Consider the following 19,855-nt stretch of genomic DNA (forward strand, 5'->3'; position numbering starts at 1 on the left):
AGGAAGGTGCTTCCATTCATCCGTGTGATGACACATACTGTGGTCCTTTCCCTGAATCTGAGCCTGAGGTGAAGGCTGTAGCTCATTTCCTTCGCAAACACCGGAAGCAAATAAAAGCCTACCTGTCCTTCCATGCATATGCCCAGATGTTACTATATCCATATTCTTACAAGTATGCAACCATTCCAAATTTCAGTTGTGTGGTAAGTACAGTTGTTCTGTCAATCTTTATATGCTTCTTCTGCATTTTTTTTATTAGAGAACATTTCAGTTTAATATGTCTGAGCCGCCTGAACGATTTTTCTAGCGGTTGAGATATTCATATTGCTGTGCGGGATGAGAGCAGTTTTGAAGCTGTGCCTGTTTCAAATGTTGAGAACCACATTTTTAAATAAAATTATTTAATGCCTAATCACAGCCATCTCTCCTAACAGAATCTTGATGCCCAATAAATTCTGTTACTACGACCATGCAACAGTCTCTTCTAAATGTTAAATGCTGTTCATTTAATGGGTGCCAAGAAGCAGGAAAATCAATGGGGTTTTGGACCGCTGTTGAAATATATAGTCGATCTTTATTTTCTCAATTCCTAACAATCACCTTTTATGTCAATCAGTGAGGGGTATAAGTACTAGCATATGAATTGTACAGATCATTCCTAATAAGAAACTTCATCTCATGCTGGTGACAGTGTAGTATATTATTCTAGAAATATAGATCTATAGGAAAGATAACCTAAAACAAAGCAATGAAAATTGTGCAAAGCTGGCTTAATGATAGGATTGGTGTCTGAATTTCTCAAAAGAAATGTTCTTCATCAGAGTAAACTAAGCAGTATATAAGTTGGGGAACAGAAGAAAATTTGTGTTTTGGGTGTACTTGATCATCCAGTTTATTCAAGAGTAAGTGGGCTGCATCTTCATTTACATATTTGCAAATAGTATTCAGTTGTTCTGAATGCAAAGAAAGATGTTCTCTTGAGTAGCTTGCCGTGAGTATTCACAGGAATACTGTGATCTTCTTTAATTCTTGTGCACCATCAGTGGCTGGCTGTTTATCTGGGTGCTGGAGAGCTGAAAAGGTTATGTCCCAGCCTCTTGAATTTGGGTGTCATCAGATAAAATCCCAAGGAAAGGCAAGGAATAAAAAGGCCCAAAATAGGGCAAGGAAGTTCAGAGACATAAATGAAAAGATAAAGAGGAAAGTACTATCCTATGCTTACCTTGAGGCTGAGTTTGTTTCCTTGTCTCTTCATATTTTGTCTCTGCTGATTCATAAGCAAAGTAAAAGGAATGTATTATAATCCATTCTAGGCAATTGATTGTGTGTCTCCACTAATGTTTCTAACCACACAAATATTTTGAACGATACCAATGACATTGTGTGATCCAAGAGATACTACTCTCTAGCATCCCTTGCAGTGTCACAGAGCAAAGTTGACACATAATGTATGGGACCTGGAGTATACCTTCTAGATTAAATATTGCAGCCAGTTAAGGCTGCACAAGATCATTATACAGACCTGTTTGTGTTCAATTACTTTTGTTCATTAGAATTAACATTATGTTGAATATATGTTAATTTTTTACAGGAAAGTAAGGATGAATGTTGTTTCTGATATTATTATTATTATTATTATTATTATTATTATTATTATTATTATTATTTATTAAATTTCTTACCCGCCTCCCCCCGGAGGCTTGAGATAGGTTATAACATTTATAAAACCCCCATACAACTCCTTAAAACTAATATAAAATCCACAATAAAATAAGCAACCCCAAGAACAATAAAACAGCACCCAAAAACTCCTTCCGGAACCAAGACCTCCTAATACTAATTCCAGAGGGGGAAAGGTGCACAGAGGGTGCTGATAACATTCGCTACTGCCACTCCAGTGAGTGGGGGGCATGATCTTCCTTGCCGCCCGGCCTCAACTATAGACCTGGCGGAATGGTACATTCCCCCTTTTTGCAACTAAACCATTTTCTAAAACCTATTTCAATGGGATTTTAAAAAACATACATGTATAGGTTTAGATTGCAAAAAGGATATATGCATTTAGTTAAAAAGCTCAGATCCAGCAATGCTCAAGAAGAAACATTCATTGACAAGCACAGTTCTTCTTGTGCCAACACCTAGTACTTTCCTCCCTATATATTATCTGTAAACCACTCCACGGGAGTGGTAAGAATAAAGCCGTAAGGGCTACGTGGGCAGAGAAAGGGGCAGGGTGAATCTGGGATAAAAATTCGAAGGGGCCCCTCCGAGTGTCAGTCCAGGGCCAAGGGGCCAATCAGGATTCCAGAAAGACAGTGAGGGAGCCAATCCGGAGTCTGCAATTTGAAGCTTCCTGAACTGCCCAACCACTCCTCCCCCCCAACACCGACTGTTGGCCACCGAGAGACCCTGCGGCCCTGCCAAGACGATGGCTGCCAGTGCTCCCACTCCTGCCCTGGACTCTAGCCAAAAACAAAGGGTCACCCGCTGCAATTTGAAGCTTTCGGGAAGCCACGGTTCTCACCCTGGCAGGCCTTGCCAAGGGAAGAGGGCCGGGAGGGGGCAAGGGACACAAGTGGGGGGGAGGGGAAGCCCCCTCGAGGACTGAGCTGTGGCCTGGGACGGCGGTAGCGCAGGCGAAGGGGTAAGACAGGGGCAGTGTGAGACGGGAAGCTGTGGGGGGCCCCAGACACGGCGGGCCTGCTCCAAGCCCCATGCTGAAGCCAGGCACTCGGGGCAGAGGGGGCAGGTGGGGCAGGCTTCATTGCGAGGCTCGGATATATCCCTTTCCCTGATGCTATTTAACATCTCTTGCCTAATTGGTCTGAAGGTTTGGTCTTGGATGTCACCAGTATGCTGATGACACCCGGTTCTACTTCCTCATGGGTATCCAAATGAACTCCCCTCCCCCCGAATAACTGGCTAGATGTCTGGCTTGATGTCCCTGACTGGTTAAATCACAGTCACCTGAAACTAAACCCTTCAAAGTTGGAGGTCCTGTATCTGGATAGAAAGCGACCAGTGGAGGAAGTGTGCTAACCCAGCCTGGACAGTGTGCAACTTATAGCTGCACAGATCGCCAGGAATCTCGGGGTGATATTTGATGCTTCCCTCGGCATGGAGGCACAAGTCACTAAAGGAGAACAGCAGGTGTTCTTCCATCTATGCCAGGCTAAGCTACTATTGCCCTACTTGGTTCCAGATCACATAGTCACAATCATCTCCAGACTGGACTTCTGTAACTCTATGTGGGCTTTCCTTTGTCCTTGGGAAATTAAAGCTGGTCCAAAACACAGCTGCCAGAGTCATCATAATGGGGAACTTGTATACGCCCCATGCTTAGACAGCTGGATTGGCTCCCAGTAGAGTTCTGTATTAGGTTCAACGTGCTGGTTTTGACCTTTAGGCCATTCTGAGGGACTGCTTTTCCCAATACGTCCTCCAAAGGACGTTCTGCTCAGGGCTGGTGGTCCCTAGTCCACAAGAGGTATGCCCAGCTTCGACCAGGGCCTCTGCTGCTCTCAAAGGAGCTTATAAAGTTCTGCAGGGCCTGCAAAATAGAGCTCTACCACTAGGCATTTGGTTGAGGCCAGGCTACCAGTAACATCTAAGAGCCCTCCCTCCCTCCCCTCATAACACTTTACCTTTTAACATCTGGTTCTGACAATCAATGTGGGATGGTAGTGTGGGAGAGGTCTGGATGGAAAAAATATGGATTTTTAAAAAGATATTCTAATAGATTTAATTGATGGTGCTTTAAATAATGTACACTGCCCCGAGATGGCTGGCCCAAGAGGGGCGGTCTTATAAATCAAATAATAAATAAATCAAGAGGAAAGTCACACTGGTATGGCCCTCTGTGGTCATCTTTGGAGCGAAAGAACAGAGCATGGTGATGGAGAACAATGGAGAAAGGTCTTGAAAGGGCACATACAAAGGAGAGCAGTTGTGCAGATAACAAATACCCAGCTCTGAAAAACAACACAGTTGCAAAGAATCAAGAAGCAGCTTTACTCATGCCTCTTATAATTGTACAGGATGCTGTTTCATTTTATTGTGGAACAAAGTGCCTAAACTGCAAAACAGAATCTTAAAGGAATTCCAGTTTCCTCTCTTGAAACTGACCCTGCAAGTAACAATTCGTCAGATTTTACATGTTTAGACTGGGCAGCTAATGAAAGGCTTTTGGCTGGACCTCAGTATTCAGAAAATGGGACACTGCATATGGATGGACTGTTTAATAATTCCTGAGCTGAAGGCAAACAGGTTTCTGCCCAGGTTTCTACACAGAACCATGCTGCAAGTCACTCTTCAAACTAATGTGTTAAATTATTTAAGGCTCTGAAACCGGAGAGAGGATATGCAACTCCCCACATTAAGTTCGATCTTAGTTTTCCACTGTAGTATATGGTGCGCAAATGTTTGTTTTTCCAATCTTTGTGTCTGTGTGTTTGTATAAGAACAATAATTATCTTCAGACAATCAGCAATGAAATTAACAGTGTAACAGAGGGGATGGGGTTATGCTATCCACCCAAAGGGCCTGTGAAGGAACCCACAGAAAAAAATAATAAGAAAAAAACTTACAATAATATGTAATTTTTTAATTCATTGAACAATGAAAAGCACAGATGAATATGGAATATAGAAACAGAAATACCTGTGGAGTCTTTTTCATTCTCATGTTGTCTGAGATATGCAAGTCTGCTGTCTACATATGCAAGTCGACAGGCTGACACCAGTTTAGTAACCATTCCAAGTGTTCCCAGACATGCTCTCTTTCATACTTTGGACTGGCTACCTGATACAAATTTCCCAGCAGGTTTCCATACCTGAGCCTCTTCATAATGGCCACAGCTAGATCTCTACGGTATCAGCTCAGCTCATCCAGCCACACTGTACTTCATCTTGCATTCACCTTATAATATGCAAAAGCAGAATCAGAGCACTTTCCTTATCTATAACACCATAATTAAATCATTTGAAAATGTAATGCCTATCATTGATAGGCCATTGTAGGTGCTAAATGGAATTTAGGAGTGTTTCTTTTTAGTGAATGGTTCTCATTAATATAATTCTATATCATTTTCATATCCTGGACGAAAACAAATCAAGCTATTGGGAACCCTTCAAACTTCAGTAAACTGGTATAATGTGTTTAAAGACTGCCAGGCCTCTGTATCTAGAAATGCGGAAAGCTAGACATAGGGCACCTTGGTGTTTTTTGCATACATCTTAAAAAATCCTCAACTGTACTGTCTGATATACCATTGATGGACTGTGGTGTTCAGTCTATGTTGCCAGCCTGTTAGGATTTTTTTTTCAGAAGGTTGTATTTATTTATTTTTTGCTTTGGGCAACTTAATTCTAGTCAGCCCTAATCTTTACAGCTTTATAGTGATTCTTTTTCTTAATGCAGTAAATACAATGATATTTTGGTGTGGAAAGCCAGCTTGGTGTAGTGGTTAGGAATGCCGACTTCTAATCTGGCATGCTGGGTTTGATTCCCCGCTCCTCCTCCACATGCAGCCAGCCGGGTGACCTTGGGCTCACCAAAACACTGATAAAGCTGTTCTGACCGAGCAGTGATATCAGGGCTCTCTCAGCCTCACCTGCCTCACAGGGTGTCTGTTGTGAGGAGAGGGAAGGCGAATGTAAGCCGCTTTGAGACTCCTTCTGATAGAGAAAAGCAGCATATAAAAACCAACTCTTCCTCTTCATATAATGCCAGCAAAGATAATACTGCATGTAAATTGAGAGATGCTAGATGCTCAGAAAGGAGTAAGAAGTTCCACAGAAGGGTAGGTTCTTCTTCCTCTCCTGACAAGAGTGGGTTGGTTCGGTGTCCCCTGGCAGAGAATTCTCACTGATCCACTCTGGATTTGTGAGAGTCTTCCTGAGTCCCTCCTTAGTTTTAACCTTTTTATGGTGGTAGTTGAGGAATCTCTGTCCCATGTTACGATAATCTGCTGGTGTCCGACATAATTGTATGTAAGGTTCACTGCATGGTTATTTGTGGAACAACATATATTGGTTTGGAGAGCATTTAAAGGTAATTTCACAGAATTTGAATATTGCCTTGTCAATGCCATGCCTGCTGCCTGAAATTCATTTGAACTATGATAATTAATGTAATTTTGTTTGGGTTTGTTGGGTTCTTTGTTTCCCTCCCCAGGAATCTGCAGCTTTTAATGCCGTAAATGCCTTGCAGTCACTGTATGGCATAAGATACCGATATGGCCCTGCCTCCAGTACTCTGTGTAAGTTTCTTGTTCTTTTCTTCATGTACAATTCTGGTGTTGGTTCTGCTTTAACGACACAAGCAAACAATTTCCAATACAATTTCACTCTGATATGGTGAGAGGCCAGAGAGGAGAAGTTTGCTGCGATGAAGGCTGCAAACTTGCACATAAGTAGGCTGCAAAATTATATTGGCTTGGACCCAACTTGGAAGACAGGACTGAACATATGGAACAGTGACCGTAATTTACTGGGTCTTGCCAATGACTATGGTTGAAGTTAAGCAACTTAAGTATATACAGCAATGCTACTCAGACTGTAAAATTAGTACAGTGTATTCCAATGCTAGAGCCTCTTGTGGCGCAGAGTGGTAAGGCAGCTGTCTGAAAGCTTTGCCCATGAGGCTGGGAGTTCAATCCCAACAGCCGGCTCAAGGTTGACTCAGCCTTCCATCCTTCTGAGGTCGGTAAAATGAGTACCCAGCTTGATGGGGGGTAAACGGTAATGACTGGGGAAGGCACTGGCAAACCACCCCGTATTGAGTCTGCCATGAAAACGCTAGAGGGCGTCACCCCAAGGGTCAGACATGACTCGGTGCTTGCACAGGGGAAACCTTTACCTTTACCTTTTTATTCCAATGCTGTCAAAAGTTGAACCTTTAAGAATACAAAATTTGGGGCAAACATAAAAGGTGATTTAATGGAACACACAAGTATTTCATCCAGCATCCTATTTCACACGATGGCCAATCACTTCCGTCAATCTTGGGCCTATTCTGCACACAATAGATAATGCACTTTCAATGCACTTTAGAAGTAGATTTTCCTGTTCTGCACAGGAAAATCCAGCTGCCAAAGCACATTGCAAGTGCATTACCCTATGTGTGCAGACTGGGCACTAGTTTGCAGAAGGTTGTAGGTTCCGTCCCTAACATCTCCAGTTCAAAGGACCAGGTGATGGGAAAGACCTCTGCCTTAGGAACCTGGATAGCCCCCGCCAGTCAAAGCGGACAGTACTTGATGAACCAATAGTCTGATTCAATATAAGTAGCTTTGTGTATTCAGTAGAAATGGAATCAGAACCAGGGTGTAAAATTGAGAACTTTAAAAACATATCAAGAAATGATTCAGGGACTTAATGTTCGTGATTATTCACAGAAATACTTTAAAGAACAAACCCACAATTAAGCGCTAGTTGCAGATAGTCACACCTAGCCTCAGATGGTAATCTGCATCCCTCCACACATCAAAAGGCACATCCAACCAGTTTAACATGACTCAGATGAATATCACAAATGCAGATAAGAATCTGTATTCAGAGGCAGATCTGGATTTGCATCAGCTATGTGCACAGAAGGCTGCTTCCACAAATGACTTTCCTTTGCTAGGCTGGGAATAGTTCTTGTAATGATTTCTGAGTTTTGTCTCATATTCTTAAAAATAATATTGGTGTTCCAAGTGTTCATTCAGGCTGTGGGCAGTGTTTTTCCCCTCTGGGCTGAAAACACAATCATTTAGAAACTAATAAGGAGAAAAGAAATTCAGTAGCTTAGTATGGTGAGGCATACTAATCTAGACACCCCCCCCCCCCCGGGGCCAGCCATCGCCCCATTTTACATCTACTGATACACAACCGGGAAGAGAGGAGTTGAGGAGTTAGGGGTTATATAGAATAGTTATTGCCGCCATCTATGGTAGAATTGTATTTGTGTTCTTATTGTTATGTACTGTTTTGGGGGGGGGTTATTGTCTATTTCTGTGTTTGTAAACCGCCACAAGCCAGCTAGTCCAGGAGTGGTGGTATATAAAACTAATAATAAATATAAATAATTAAATAATAGGTGGTTTTCCAGCTTTGTTTTGATCTGATCTGAAACAATGGGCATATCAATACTATCTTGGCTTAAAATGAAGGTGTAGTCTATAATAATGACTTCCTTTCTGGCCATTATTTGCTGTATTATAATTGCCAAGAGACAGCTAGCAATCTGTAGTGGGTAAGGGTGTTGGACTTGAATCCCCACTCATGCCATGGAAGCTCACTGAGTGACCTTGGGCAAGTCATACTCTCTCAGCATCACCCACCTCACAAGGTCATTGTAAGGATAACATGGAGAAGAGGAGAACAGTGTAAGCTGTTTTGATTCTGCAGTGGGGAGAAAGCCAGAGCACAAACGAAGTAGGGAAAGAAGGAATGAATATATAATTAGCATATTCAAAAATATATTAATATGTTTGATAAGAGAGTATAGCAAGAGTGTTCAATGAGTAGTTTGCTCCTGAATCTTCTTTTATCTTTTAATATGATATTGGTTGCTCATCTGTATCAAGTGAACCAAGTTGCTGCTCCACACTTTATGCTGCTTTGCACCTGTGCAGAAGCAATGAGCCTCTGTGCAGTATATACCCATGTCTGTCTGCAGGTATTGTGATGTAATTTATGGGGTGGCTTTTCTAACTGGAGCTTCTGAGACCTGGGTCTTGCAGTATGAAATTAACTTCCTCGGTATAACTGTATGGAAATGGAAAGTAAAAACCACGGTGTGAGGAGAAAGCAGAGAATGTCAAACATATTCCTGTATGATAGGTTCAGGTATGTGGCCATGTTGGTCTAATATAGCAGAACAAAATCTGAGCACCTTTAAAAGCTACAAAGTTTTATTCAAACAAGGTACAAAACTCACACTTTCAATAACACTTTGTTGGTCTTACAAGTGCCATTGGGCTCAAATGATATACTCCATTTTATTATTCTTTAAGCTTCTCCTGAATTTAAATCAAGCCCTTCCAGCTTGAGAGCATGAGGCATTGGATCAGCAAAAGTGGTGGGCTGCTTTTAGTTATCAGCAACTAGCAATGCTGCCAAATGCATGACTGCAGCATTGTGCAGTAGAATTATCTAGCAATGCCGAAACAGATAGGATGGCAATGAGAGCATTCTGACCAGATAGAACCGGCTTTAGTCGAGAGCTATTAAAACTGAGCTGCATCCTATACTTAGAACAAGATTGTCCCATCTGTACACCGCCCGTGGCGCCGCGGGCGCCACGGACTAAATAAAACAGTAAGGGGTTCTGGGGCGGGATGTGTCCGGGATGAGGAAGGGTCCGGATTGGACCCTTCCTCATGACAGACAACCGGAGGGACCAAACGGCAGGCGCGAAGCGCCTGCCGATTGGTCCCTCCGATTCCCAGCCCCAGCAACTGCGAGCCGCGCTCAGCGCGGCTCGCAGTTGCTCCCGGCCTGACGTGGTGAGAGGCGCGAAGCGTCTCTCACCGCATCAGGCCGGCCCCAAGGAAGCCCCCGCCGCAAACACAACACAAGACTCCAGCCGCCGAGAAGCTGCAGAGAAAAAAGAAACACCCCCGGAGGAGCCTTTCGCCGCTAGCGCGACGAGAGGCAGCAGAAAAAAAAACCCCTGTAGGAGCTCCAAGCCGCCGCGCCGACGAGAGGCAGCAGAAAAAAATTAACCCTGTAGGAGCCTTTCGCAGCTCCAAGCAGCAGGAAAAAAAACCCTGTAGGAGCCTTTCGCAGATCCAAGCAGCAGAAAACAAAACCCTGAAGGAGCCTTTCCCAGCTCCAAGCAGCAGGAAAAAAAACCCCTGTAGGAGCCTTTCCCAGCTCCAAGCAGCAGGAAAAAAAACCCCTGTAGGAGCTCCAAGCCGGCACGCCCACGAGAGCTAGCAGAAAAAAAAAACCCTGCAGGAGCCTTTCACAGCTCCAAGCAGCAGAAAAAAAAACCCTGTAGGAGCCTTTCGCAGATCTAAGCAGCAGAAAAAAAAACCCTGTAGGAGCCTTTCGCAGATCCAAGCAGCAGAAAACAAAACCCTGTAGGAGCCTTTCGCAGATCCAAGCAGCAGAAAACAAAACCCTGAAGGAGCCTTTCCCAGCTCCAAGCAGCAGGAAAAAAAACCCCTGTAGGAGCTCCAAGCCGGCACGCCCACGAGAGCTAGCAGAAAAAAAAAACCCTGCAGGAGCCTTTCACAGCTCCAAGCAGCAGAAAAAAAAACCCTGTAGGAGCCTTTCGCAGATCTAAGCAGCAGAAAAAAAAACCCTGTAGGAGCCTTTCGCAGATCCAAGCAGCAGAAAACAAAACCCTGAAGGAGCCTTTCCCAGCTCCAAGCAGCAGGAAAAAAAACCCCTGTAGGAGCTCCAAGCCGGCACGCCCACGAGAGCTAGCAGAAAAAAAAAACCCTGCAGGAGCCTTTCACAGCTCCAAGCAGCAGAAAAAAAAAACCCTGTAGGAGCCTTTCGCAGATCCAAGCAGCAGAAAAAAAAACCCTGTAGGAGCCTTTCGCAGATCCAAGCAGCAGAAAACAAAACCCTGAAGGAGCCTTTCCCAGCTCCAAGCAGCAGGAAAAAAAACCCCTGTAGGAGCTCCAAGCCTACGAGAGCTAGCAGAAAAAAAAAACCCTGCAGGAGCCTTTCACAGCTCCAAGCAGCAGAAAAAAAAACCCTGTAGGAGCCTTTCCCAGCTCCAAGCAGCAGAAGAAAAAAAACCCTGTAGGAGCCTTTCACAGCTCCACGCAGCAGAAAAAAAAAGCACCTCCTGGTGTCCCCTGGGTCCTAGCGCCCATTGCATTCCTGGTTGCAATGGGCTTTCTTGCTAGTCTCTCATATCTCACAAGCCATGCTACCGTAGCACAGCCAAATAGTAGTCTCTATATATGTGGAGTGTCGACAAAACTGATTTTAGCTCCAATTAGATTCCTTCTTGTGATAGCTATTCCTCTGAAGCATCTCTGGAGTCAAAACCATTTTGCTTCTTGGGTTTTACTTGAAGCAACCATGTTGTACTATCATATCCTTTTATATGTATCATTTATTAATCATTTGTTTGTTTTTTTCCAGATGTAAGTTCTGGCAGTTCTATGGACTGGGCATACAAAAATGGCATCCCATACGCATTTGCATTTGAGCTGCGTGATACTGGCCACTTTGGATTCCTATTACCCGAGACCCTAATCAAGCCAACTTGTACAGAGACCATGTTAGCTGTTAAAAACATAACAATGCATCTGCTAAAAAAGTGTCACTAGGGTACATCAAAACAGTTCAAAACTGTTAATTTCTCATTATTTCTCATTATTGTTTTACTATATAGACAATGTTAAGTCACTGAATAGAATGTGACATGTCCTTGGTGGAAATCTTAGAAAGAAAATGTGTTGTTTGTTCTACATGCTGAAAAGAATGTTGTATATATCCCGGCTGTGTGTTTTCTGACATTCTGCAGAAAGCAGAACAGGGCTTGAAAATGCTTGGGGGATGCCTGCTGAAACTGCAGAAACTGAGCTATGTGGAGAGACCCAAAGAAAAACTTATAACATTCTGGGAGTACGACTTTCAGGTTTTCCTCTTTATTCAGATTTTTCCTCCATCTGATGGCTACAAGAAACAGAATTATGCAAATAACTATGCATATCCCAGTCTGCCCAGTTTGTATAATCTACACAGTGCAAAAATGTTGGCATGGCTTGAAGAAGAATCCAACTTGGTACAGATGTTTAAGTCGTTGGTTTTTGCTTAAAGCACAAAATGCAAACAGCTTTGAAGTGTGTTTGCAAGATACAGTAAATGATCTCTCTTTTGAGATAGGAAAACTACTCATCTCTAACATGGATGACAGCAGAATAACAGTGCAATCCTACGCAGAGTACTCCAGTAAACCCATTGACTTTAATCTGCATAGGATTGCATGGCATAGGATTGCATGGCAAAACATTTTTAATGCAATCAATTCCTGGTAAATTCCTGTATACAGAATCCCCAGGAAGAATTGGATTTGTCAATATTTTTCCTTTTCTGGTCCAGATTATGGTAGAGGACAGGAGGAACATATTGTTGAATATAGGACTAAATTGTAGGTCTCCCATCCCAGCTGTAGTCACAGAATGTTCACTGCATGCATTGAAACTTGTCATTGTAGATTATATTTTCTCGTGAGCCAATAGTAAGGGAATAACATTTGCTGATATGTTAAGGAAGCGATTTCTTGTACGCCATTTAATAATTCTGTTTTAGGGAATGACTATTTCTCTCACACTGGCTCATGGCCATGTTAATTTGTTTTGTTTAATGCAGAGGATGAAGAATTTGAAGTATAATCAAAAAGCCAGATTACATGGTAAATGTCTGCCAGTTCTCTTGGCAATATGGGATGTAAGCTCATATGTTACGTGAGGAAAATAGGTAAACAAATGTCAGAGTTGGTGGCAATTCAGCAGATTCTGAAGGACTTCCAAACAGTCTGTAGCTGTTCAGCCTGCACTGTGACAAGACTGAGCAAGATCACACTCAGAATTGTAAAAGACCAGATCAGATCTTACTGGTTTGTCATGTGACTTGATCATGCTATTCTGAATAGCAGCAGTTTTTCTCTGAGTTTCCTCATGACACAATTGTGCATTTGTTGTCTTCCATTGGTTTTCCCCCTCTGATTCTATGCTTTTTGAAAATCAGGTGGTTTGAGAAGGCATGGAGAAACAAAAAGACAACAAACGAACAGCACTGTTACATGGGCAGGAGGGCATGATCTGGATGGTATAGAGAACACAGACAACCAATATCTTTTTGGCATTAAAAATGGCTACAGCTTTTATTGTTATTCAAATGAGCATCAGCACACCTTGGAGTGGATCCTGCCCTCTAATGGCCAGCTGACCAGATAGAAACACCCACACCAGCAGGCCATTCCACGGGAACCGAGCAACATGCAGGTCAGCTCCCCCTTAACACCAGGCCTGCTGGGCAATGGGAGGGTGGCTTGTGTCAGGAGCCCTGTGGGCATCAGCCTCTATTAGAGTACCCTCCAGCCACCTGTGACGTGAGGCGGCCACTTCCCCAGCTGGTGAAGCGCTGTTCCTCACATGCACCCAGCTTCTTATGAAGGCCCCTGAAATAGCAGAGCTAGGCATGTAGGCATGGGGTCTGCCCCAAAAGGATTTGCCCCCAGAGCATAACTGACCCTCTGACAGAGAAAACAATCAAATTTCCATATTTCAATCAATATATTGCAAGAAATTCAGGGTGAGAAGCAGCAGCCAGATGAGGTGGGGGTGAAGAGGCTGGCCACCCAGTGTGCTCCTGCAGAGCCTCACACAGCACGTCCTATTCCCCTGCCAGTCCCCCGCACTGTAACCCGCATTCTACCTACCTAAGGGTTCCATTAAAGTTGCTATCTTTGTTGAACTAAGTTCTGTTGAAATATCCTAGTTGACATGTTATGCGTTATAATTGTTATATTTGTTGTGATGTTCCATGTAATTACCTCATGATGTTTTATGTAAACCGCCCAGAACCGTATGGAAGGGCGGTATAAAAATCTAAATAAATAAATAAATAATTCTGCTGCACAAGGCAGCAGCTGCATTTGTGAGGAAGTTCAGAGAAAAAACACTGCAGTTCAGGAAACCACTGGAACCCTTTGTGTGGGAGATAACAGCGTCGCCTCAGCCTCAGTGCCAGAATCAATGGTTAGAGACTTCTGCTGCCTTACAATCTAGTAATTCCCCTTTTCCATGCAGAATGGTAGGTGAGTGACTGGGCCTGCCATTCCATCACATACAGAAAAATTCCACATACATGTGGTTGCCTTCAGTCAGTAACCTGAAAGGTAGAATGAATAACCTATGCTTACTATGAACAGCAGATCGTATATACCACAAATGATTTACATGTTGGATGTAAATTGTGAATGCAGAAAATCATTGCACGAATTATTGCAATAACACATCAAAAAGTACATAGTTTTAGTAAACATGTTAAGCTTTTCATGGCATGGAGTTAAAGAACATCACCTTGCTGACAAAACAGATATGAAAGGGACAAGGAGAGGGAGAAGTTTAAAATCCAGCAATCATGTACCTAGTGGAATAATTACCCAGAAAATAATTAATGGTTGCAAGATTATCATATGTAATAAAATGTTTTGCCTTGTTTCAAGCACTTGTATGAGATTTTTAAATGATCAGGAAATTAAAATATGGAAGCTTTTCTCCATAGAAATTACCGTACAAACATTCTGTTTGAAAGAATAGAACGTTAGCCCAGTAGTGGTCTTGCACCGTTATGTGTGACATTGCCAGAATATTGATGGGGATGCTCATTGGAAGTAATTCAGTTCTGATAGACAACATCCACATTCAGGTAAAAAGGTAACAGAAATGAAAACCAGTGCAATGTAGTTACAGCATCAAAGTAACACTGGAGAGACCCATGTTAAAACCCCTGCTTTGTTGTGAAGCTTGCTGACTCTCACCACTATTGGCTTGCGGGGATCAGATGAGGACAGGAAAACCATGTGTTCATCTGCCTTGAGCTCCTGGGAGGAAAATATATCTATAGGTAGGTAAGACACTCATCTGATCCATGCCTTTGGTTTCTGACCCAATATATGGTGCTTTTCACACAAGGATCTCCTCTGGATAAGGATGAAACTATGCAGAAGAAGGGACCTTAATCCCTTGACACATCCATTGTGATTGATGTCAACTGTAACTGGGAGTTTTGTATTTAATAGCACCCAGACTTAAATAAAGAAAACTTGTTTGTTTTGTGAAAACAGTCTCTTAACTGCTGCTGCTAGGATTCTGAAATGAAGTCATGCATGTATTTTCACAGCAATATTCACAACTTCTGTGGCCATGTTAAAATCACAGAAAAAGAAAAATCTTCGAGGGCCCATATCTAGCCTGTGCTGAGAGTTGGTTCTTATATGCCGCTTCTCCCTACCTGAAGGAGGCTCAAAGCAGCTTACAGTCGCCTTCCCTTTCCTCTCCCCACAACAGACGCCCTGTGAGGTAGGTGAGGCTGAGAGCACTGATATCACTGCTTGGTCAGAACAGCTTTATCAGTCCTGTGGCGAGCCCAAGGTCACCCAGCTGGTTGCATGTGGGGGAGCGCAGAATCGAACCCGGCATGCCAGATTAGAAGTCCGCACTCCTAACCACTACACCAAACTGGCTCATTGATTGCCAGTTGCAGCCCGGATCAGGTTCAAGGTTCTGGTTTTGACCTTCAAGGCCCTTTGTAGTCTGGGACCCACATATCTGAGGGACTGCCTGTTGCCCTATGCCCCCAACAGGGCTTTACACTCTGAGTACCAACTTACTGGTCATTACACTCTGTGGGTATCAACTTACATAGAAGTTTGCTTGACCTCAACCAGGGCCAGAGCCTTTTCAGTTCCAACCCCTACCTGGTAGAATAAGCTGCTGGAAGAGCTGTGGGAGTTTTCAGAATTTCATGGTGCCTGTAAGACGGAGCTCTTCTGCCGGGTATTCAGTTGAGGCCAGGGTTGGGGAGATTGGACAGGCCTTCTTGGAAGGTACTGCCACCTTAAGTTTTAGAACACGGTACTAGTGGCTGTCAGCAGGTGCAGTACCTCAGGTGCACCTAGTGGCAGTTGTACCGATTGTGGGGAGGGATGATATTTTTACTGCCATACTTGTTTTTATATTAATGGGTTTTTAATGGGATTGTTGTTTTATGGGTTTTTATATTATGTAACCTGCCACGAGACAGCTTGCCATGAGTGGCGGAAAGCAAATTTAATAGGTAGGTAGGTAGGTAGGTAGATCGATCGATCGATCAAACAATCAGTGTATGGACATATTCTAGCTAAGGGAAACAAATTACATTTAAAACTGATACTTCAGACATTACACGTTGGAAGAAGTACAGTAATGACTGATTACTTTAAAACCAATCTGTTCTGCACTCTTAAGTCAGACAGGAATTAATGCAAATACACTTCAGAAATGGTTCATTTGGTAGAGCTGCATTATTTATTTATGGTGCAATTTCTTCTCGGTGAGAAGTAAAAAGCAAAAAGAGCTGCTTTGTTCACCACCCTCTTTGTAGCAATGTAGGTTTGACAGCCAGCTGAAGCATGATTTGGAAAGCTTTGGTTCAGTGGTCATATATTTCCGTCAAGTTTTGAGGCTCATGTGACAGTTGGTAGAAACACACACTTCAGTCCGTAGGACTTGGTCAACAACCAGTGAAGTAAATGAACCTACAGGACAGCATTCCTTCAGTGCTCTCAGCAAGGATGAGATGTCAGTATCAATGGAATGGTCAATCTTGTGTCCAGAAAGCAAATCCTGGGACATATATAAGAATGCAGTGCACCATGGATAATTGGGTACGCAATAAATCAACAACAATATAAATCATGAGGCTTTGCCCTGAATATCCCAACAGCATTTTTGTGATGCTCCTGAGAATTCCAATCCAGGTAAAACAAAGTGATATTTCATTCACACATAGAATGAACAAGCCTGCTGCAGAAGGTAGCTATTTTGCTCTACCCTAGCACACCCTTCTTAACTTTTTAGTGGTTGAATGCTGGGTTCTATCACTGCAGAGGAGAACCAAACAAGATTTAAAAGCCAAAAATGGTCAAGTTGCAGAGGGACAGAGGCATATATGGTGCTATCTGATACTACTTCTGGGCAAGCACTCCAGTGTGGGGTTGCATAGAAGAGGAAAGCATAATGAATTTTCTCTTGTTTTTCACATTTTTAAGTGTCTTCTATTTACAGAATTACAGCTTGTATCCAATCATGTAGTTAAGAATTCTTCAGTGCTCTTGAGTATTTACCCTCCCGCTACAGCCCATTGAGCCACCCTGGAGAAGCACATAGTGAGCCTCTGCAGCAGGAGCAGGAATTCATTAGTGAAATATTTGGTTAATACATCAGAGTTTGCCCAATCATACTGAACACAGTGAATACATCTCCAAGAAGTGTATTGCAAAAAAGGTAAACATTTATTCAGGTAGATTCAATTCACATTCAAGTTGCAGTCAAAAGACAACAAAGAGCCCAGTCTAAACAGTACTTTCCCTATCACAAATGGCCAGATTGTCCAGCATCACGTGTGTAGGAGTATCTGCAGGACAGACTTGCAGAGACATGCTTCTCCGTGGAAGGCCACATGAAGTCAGCGAGATAACTGAGTGTTTGGGAGAGAATGTAACTACCAGGTTTTAAAAAGGACCATTTCTGCATTAAAATCTGCCCTTCCAGGCACAGAGGTTAAGGAATTCCCAGTTACAGTGATTTCATTTTTTTTAGGTGGAATCTGGGCTGCCCAATGGAGAAATGCTTGCATTCGGGCTTTTCCCCATGGCTGCCATTTTGAATCATTTGTGCATGTCCCTTTCCTCCTTGCCATCCTCCCTTGTTCTCCCTTCCTTCTCCTATCTCCCTCCATCCTGAAAATCTGACTTTTTAAAAAAGGATGTGATTGCATCACAATGCTGTTTCTAACTATTAAAAAATAGCAGCAGTCTTGCTCGTTATGCTGCAGCAGTGTTGTAACGTGATAACCTACTTTGTTATTAGAAAATCACAACCAGTATACTTGGGGGGAGGGGAATGGGGGAGGCAGTCAAGGGCACAGACCACAGGAATTAAGGGATACAATGAAAATAAAGGTGCAAGCATGCATCATTTTGTTAAAAAAATAATGGAAAATGGGAAGGGACAAAGCTTCATGGGACGCTGCCTCCTTCCAACTCTCAATGCAGAAAATGTAAGGTGAATTTCAGTCTGGGAAAAGAGTGGAGGAAGCAAATTGTCAAGCCACAGCATTCAATGGAAATCCACAGCGAGGCAAAAACAAGGTATATTTCAAATACAGAAATGGTCAGAAATATCCCATTCCTATACACACTTAGAGTAAGGTAGTGCCGCTGCCCTCCAGTGTCACTCCTTCCAACATTAGTAAAAGCTGCCATCTCTTCTACTGTAAGTTTCCTTAAAATGCAAGGATTCAGACCTATTACTACTACTAAGGGTTATAAAGAAAGCACACATAGCATTTCTCAGAACTGAAGAGATACCCTGTAATTAGCATAGAATTGTGTGAAATGAATATACTAGTGTGCATGTTTCTATTCATACCTCATCTGTGTATGTATATATATTTAAATTAGTAACTCAGCACACTTAGATCATGCCAAGCAGCGGATGTATGGCAGGCAATACAAACTGAAACCTATTGGAGATGCAAATTGCAAAAGCTTTCCTTTCACCTTTACTACTGTTTGCTATCTAAATTTGTCTTCTTGCATTATGCAAATCCTCCCCCTCCCACCCAAGCAGAAAATAGGGGTAAAGACAGGCAACTATTCATGAGCAAGTGGGCAAAGGCCCCTAAATCTTTAATCCTCCTGAACTTTACTTTAGTGCTCAATGCATTTTTTCTCCCAAGTGGTTCTGATGCCAGAAGTCAGCTGGGCCTGGAGGAAAATGAGGACATGAAGCAAGCATACCAAGGAAGAAAAGTGGTAAGGAAACTAATTAACTCAGTGCTCACAACTTCTAGTGTTAATAAGGGAAAGTCCAGGAATCTATGAAGTTGTTTTCAACAGCAGACACCTAAAAGGCCTAGCGTGGTGCTCCCTTTTGCTTCAAGCCCTCTGCAGAGCATTTAGGTCCTATGGTAGATTGTGTGGACTGTTGCCATCCTAAAGAGAATCAAACCCTTTGAAGTCAACTGACTTTGAAGTCAACTGACTTCAATGGATTTAGAAGGTGTAATATGGCTTAGGATCCCACAAGCAGTCACCTTCTATTTCATTACTTAATTAGTCAAGAGGCTACAACAGAATATTATGTGAAGACATCAACCTAATTTGAATTTGGAATTTAGAACTTTTTGTAGATTGAAGGATCAGTGAGTATTTGGAAGAGTTTCTATTATGTATTATCATATTATTCATATTCCCTGCCCTTTCTGGTAGCTCACATCCCTCATGATGAATGATACTGAGCCAGTCCTTTAAGCCCAGTATTATCTATTGTAACTAGCAGCCACTCATCAAAATTTTAGGTGAAATTTTTCCTCCCATGACCCATTACTTGTCCCTTTAATTGGGCTTGAACTTGTGTCCTCTTACAATTCTCCAGGTGAGTTTTAAACCAAGAACCATAGCTTCACATGTATATGTACTCTCTTAAAAGTATGACACACCAACGTGCTATGCCACAGTAGCTTTAGGAAGTGTTACATGATTTCTTGGCATCAACATTGCTTTTTTTCTTTTTCCACAATGGCTTGGGCAGCCAGCAATTTCCCAATTATAATGAAAACCTTCAGTTCTAATTTCTGGGGAGTTGCTGGCTAATTCAAGCCACTGCATAAAGGGAAGGGAAGGGAAGGGAAGGGAAGGGAAGGGAAGGGAAGGGAAGGGAAGGGAAGGGAAGGGAAGGGAAGGGAAGGGAAGGGAAGAAAGAAAAAGAAAGATTTCTGAACAGAGGCACTGTTCTATAAAAAAAAAAAAAGTACTGCACTGTCAAAAGACACATGAATGTTGGGCCAGAATGTGCCTTTCTTATTCCTCTGGTTGGACAGAAATTGACCAGTCAGGCAGAACTATCCAGCTGTCCTCAAATAACAACCTCTTGCAAAGTATCTCCCCTGGGAGAAAGTCACCTACTGGATGAGTCGCCTCTCCATTAAGACATCAGACACTCCGCTTATGAATAATATATTGAAAGAATCCCATTGAGGTGCATGGATAGGTTGCTACACATGACAAAAGAAAGCTTATTGTGCAACATCAGGGTTTTTTTACATGTACTATACTGCTGCTCTTCCCCTTT

At 42.7% G+C, this 19,855-nt stretch overlaps 1 protein-coding gene and 1 long non-coding RNA gene across 3 annotated transcripts in view; one reads left to right on the plus strand and one right to left on the minus strand.

The window, feature by feature from the left end:
- CPA6 (carboxypeptidase A6) overlaps positions 1 to 14,183 on the plus strand; it is a 46,869-nt gene extending 32,686 nt beyond the window's left edge. The window contains exons 9-11 of the mRNA XM_077352222.1: positions 1 to 203; positions 6,175 to 6,259; positions 11,091 to 14,183. Of these exons, the coding sequence (XP_077208337.1) occupies positions 1 to 203; positions 6,175 to 6,259; positions 11,091 to 11,278 (476 nt within the window). The 3' untranslated portion in view covers positions 11,279 to 14,183. The remainder of the gene's footprint in view (positions 204 to 6,174; positions 6,260 to 11,090) is intronic.
- Positions 1 to 19,855, minus strand: part of LOC143844709 (uncharacterized) — a 38,106-nt gene that overhangs the window by 4,092 nt on the left and 14,159 nt on the right. For both annotated transcript variants that reach the window (XR_013234110.1, XR_013234108.1), the window contains exons 5-6: positions 4,832 to 4,917; positions 1,223 to 1,267 (exon numbers count right to left, since the gene is read on the minus strand). This is a non-coding gene — a long non-coding RNA (uncharacterized LOC143844709). The remainder of the gene's footprint in view (positions 1 to 1,222; positions 1,268 to 4,831; positions 4,918 to 19,855) is intronic.

Source organism: Paroedura picta, chromosome 9, assembly GCF_049243985.1.
Source record: "Paroedura picta isolate Pp20150507F chromosome 9, Ppicta_v3.0, whole genome shotgun sequence".
NCBI classification, from domain to species: domain Eukaryota; kingdom Metazoa; phylum Chordata; class Lepidosauria; order Squamata; family Gekkonidae; genus Paroedura; species Paroedura picta.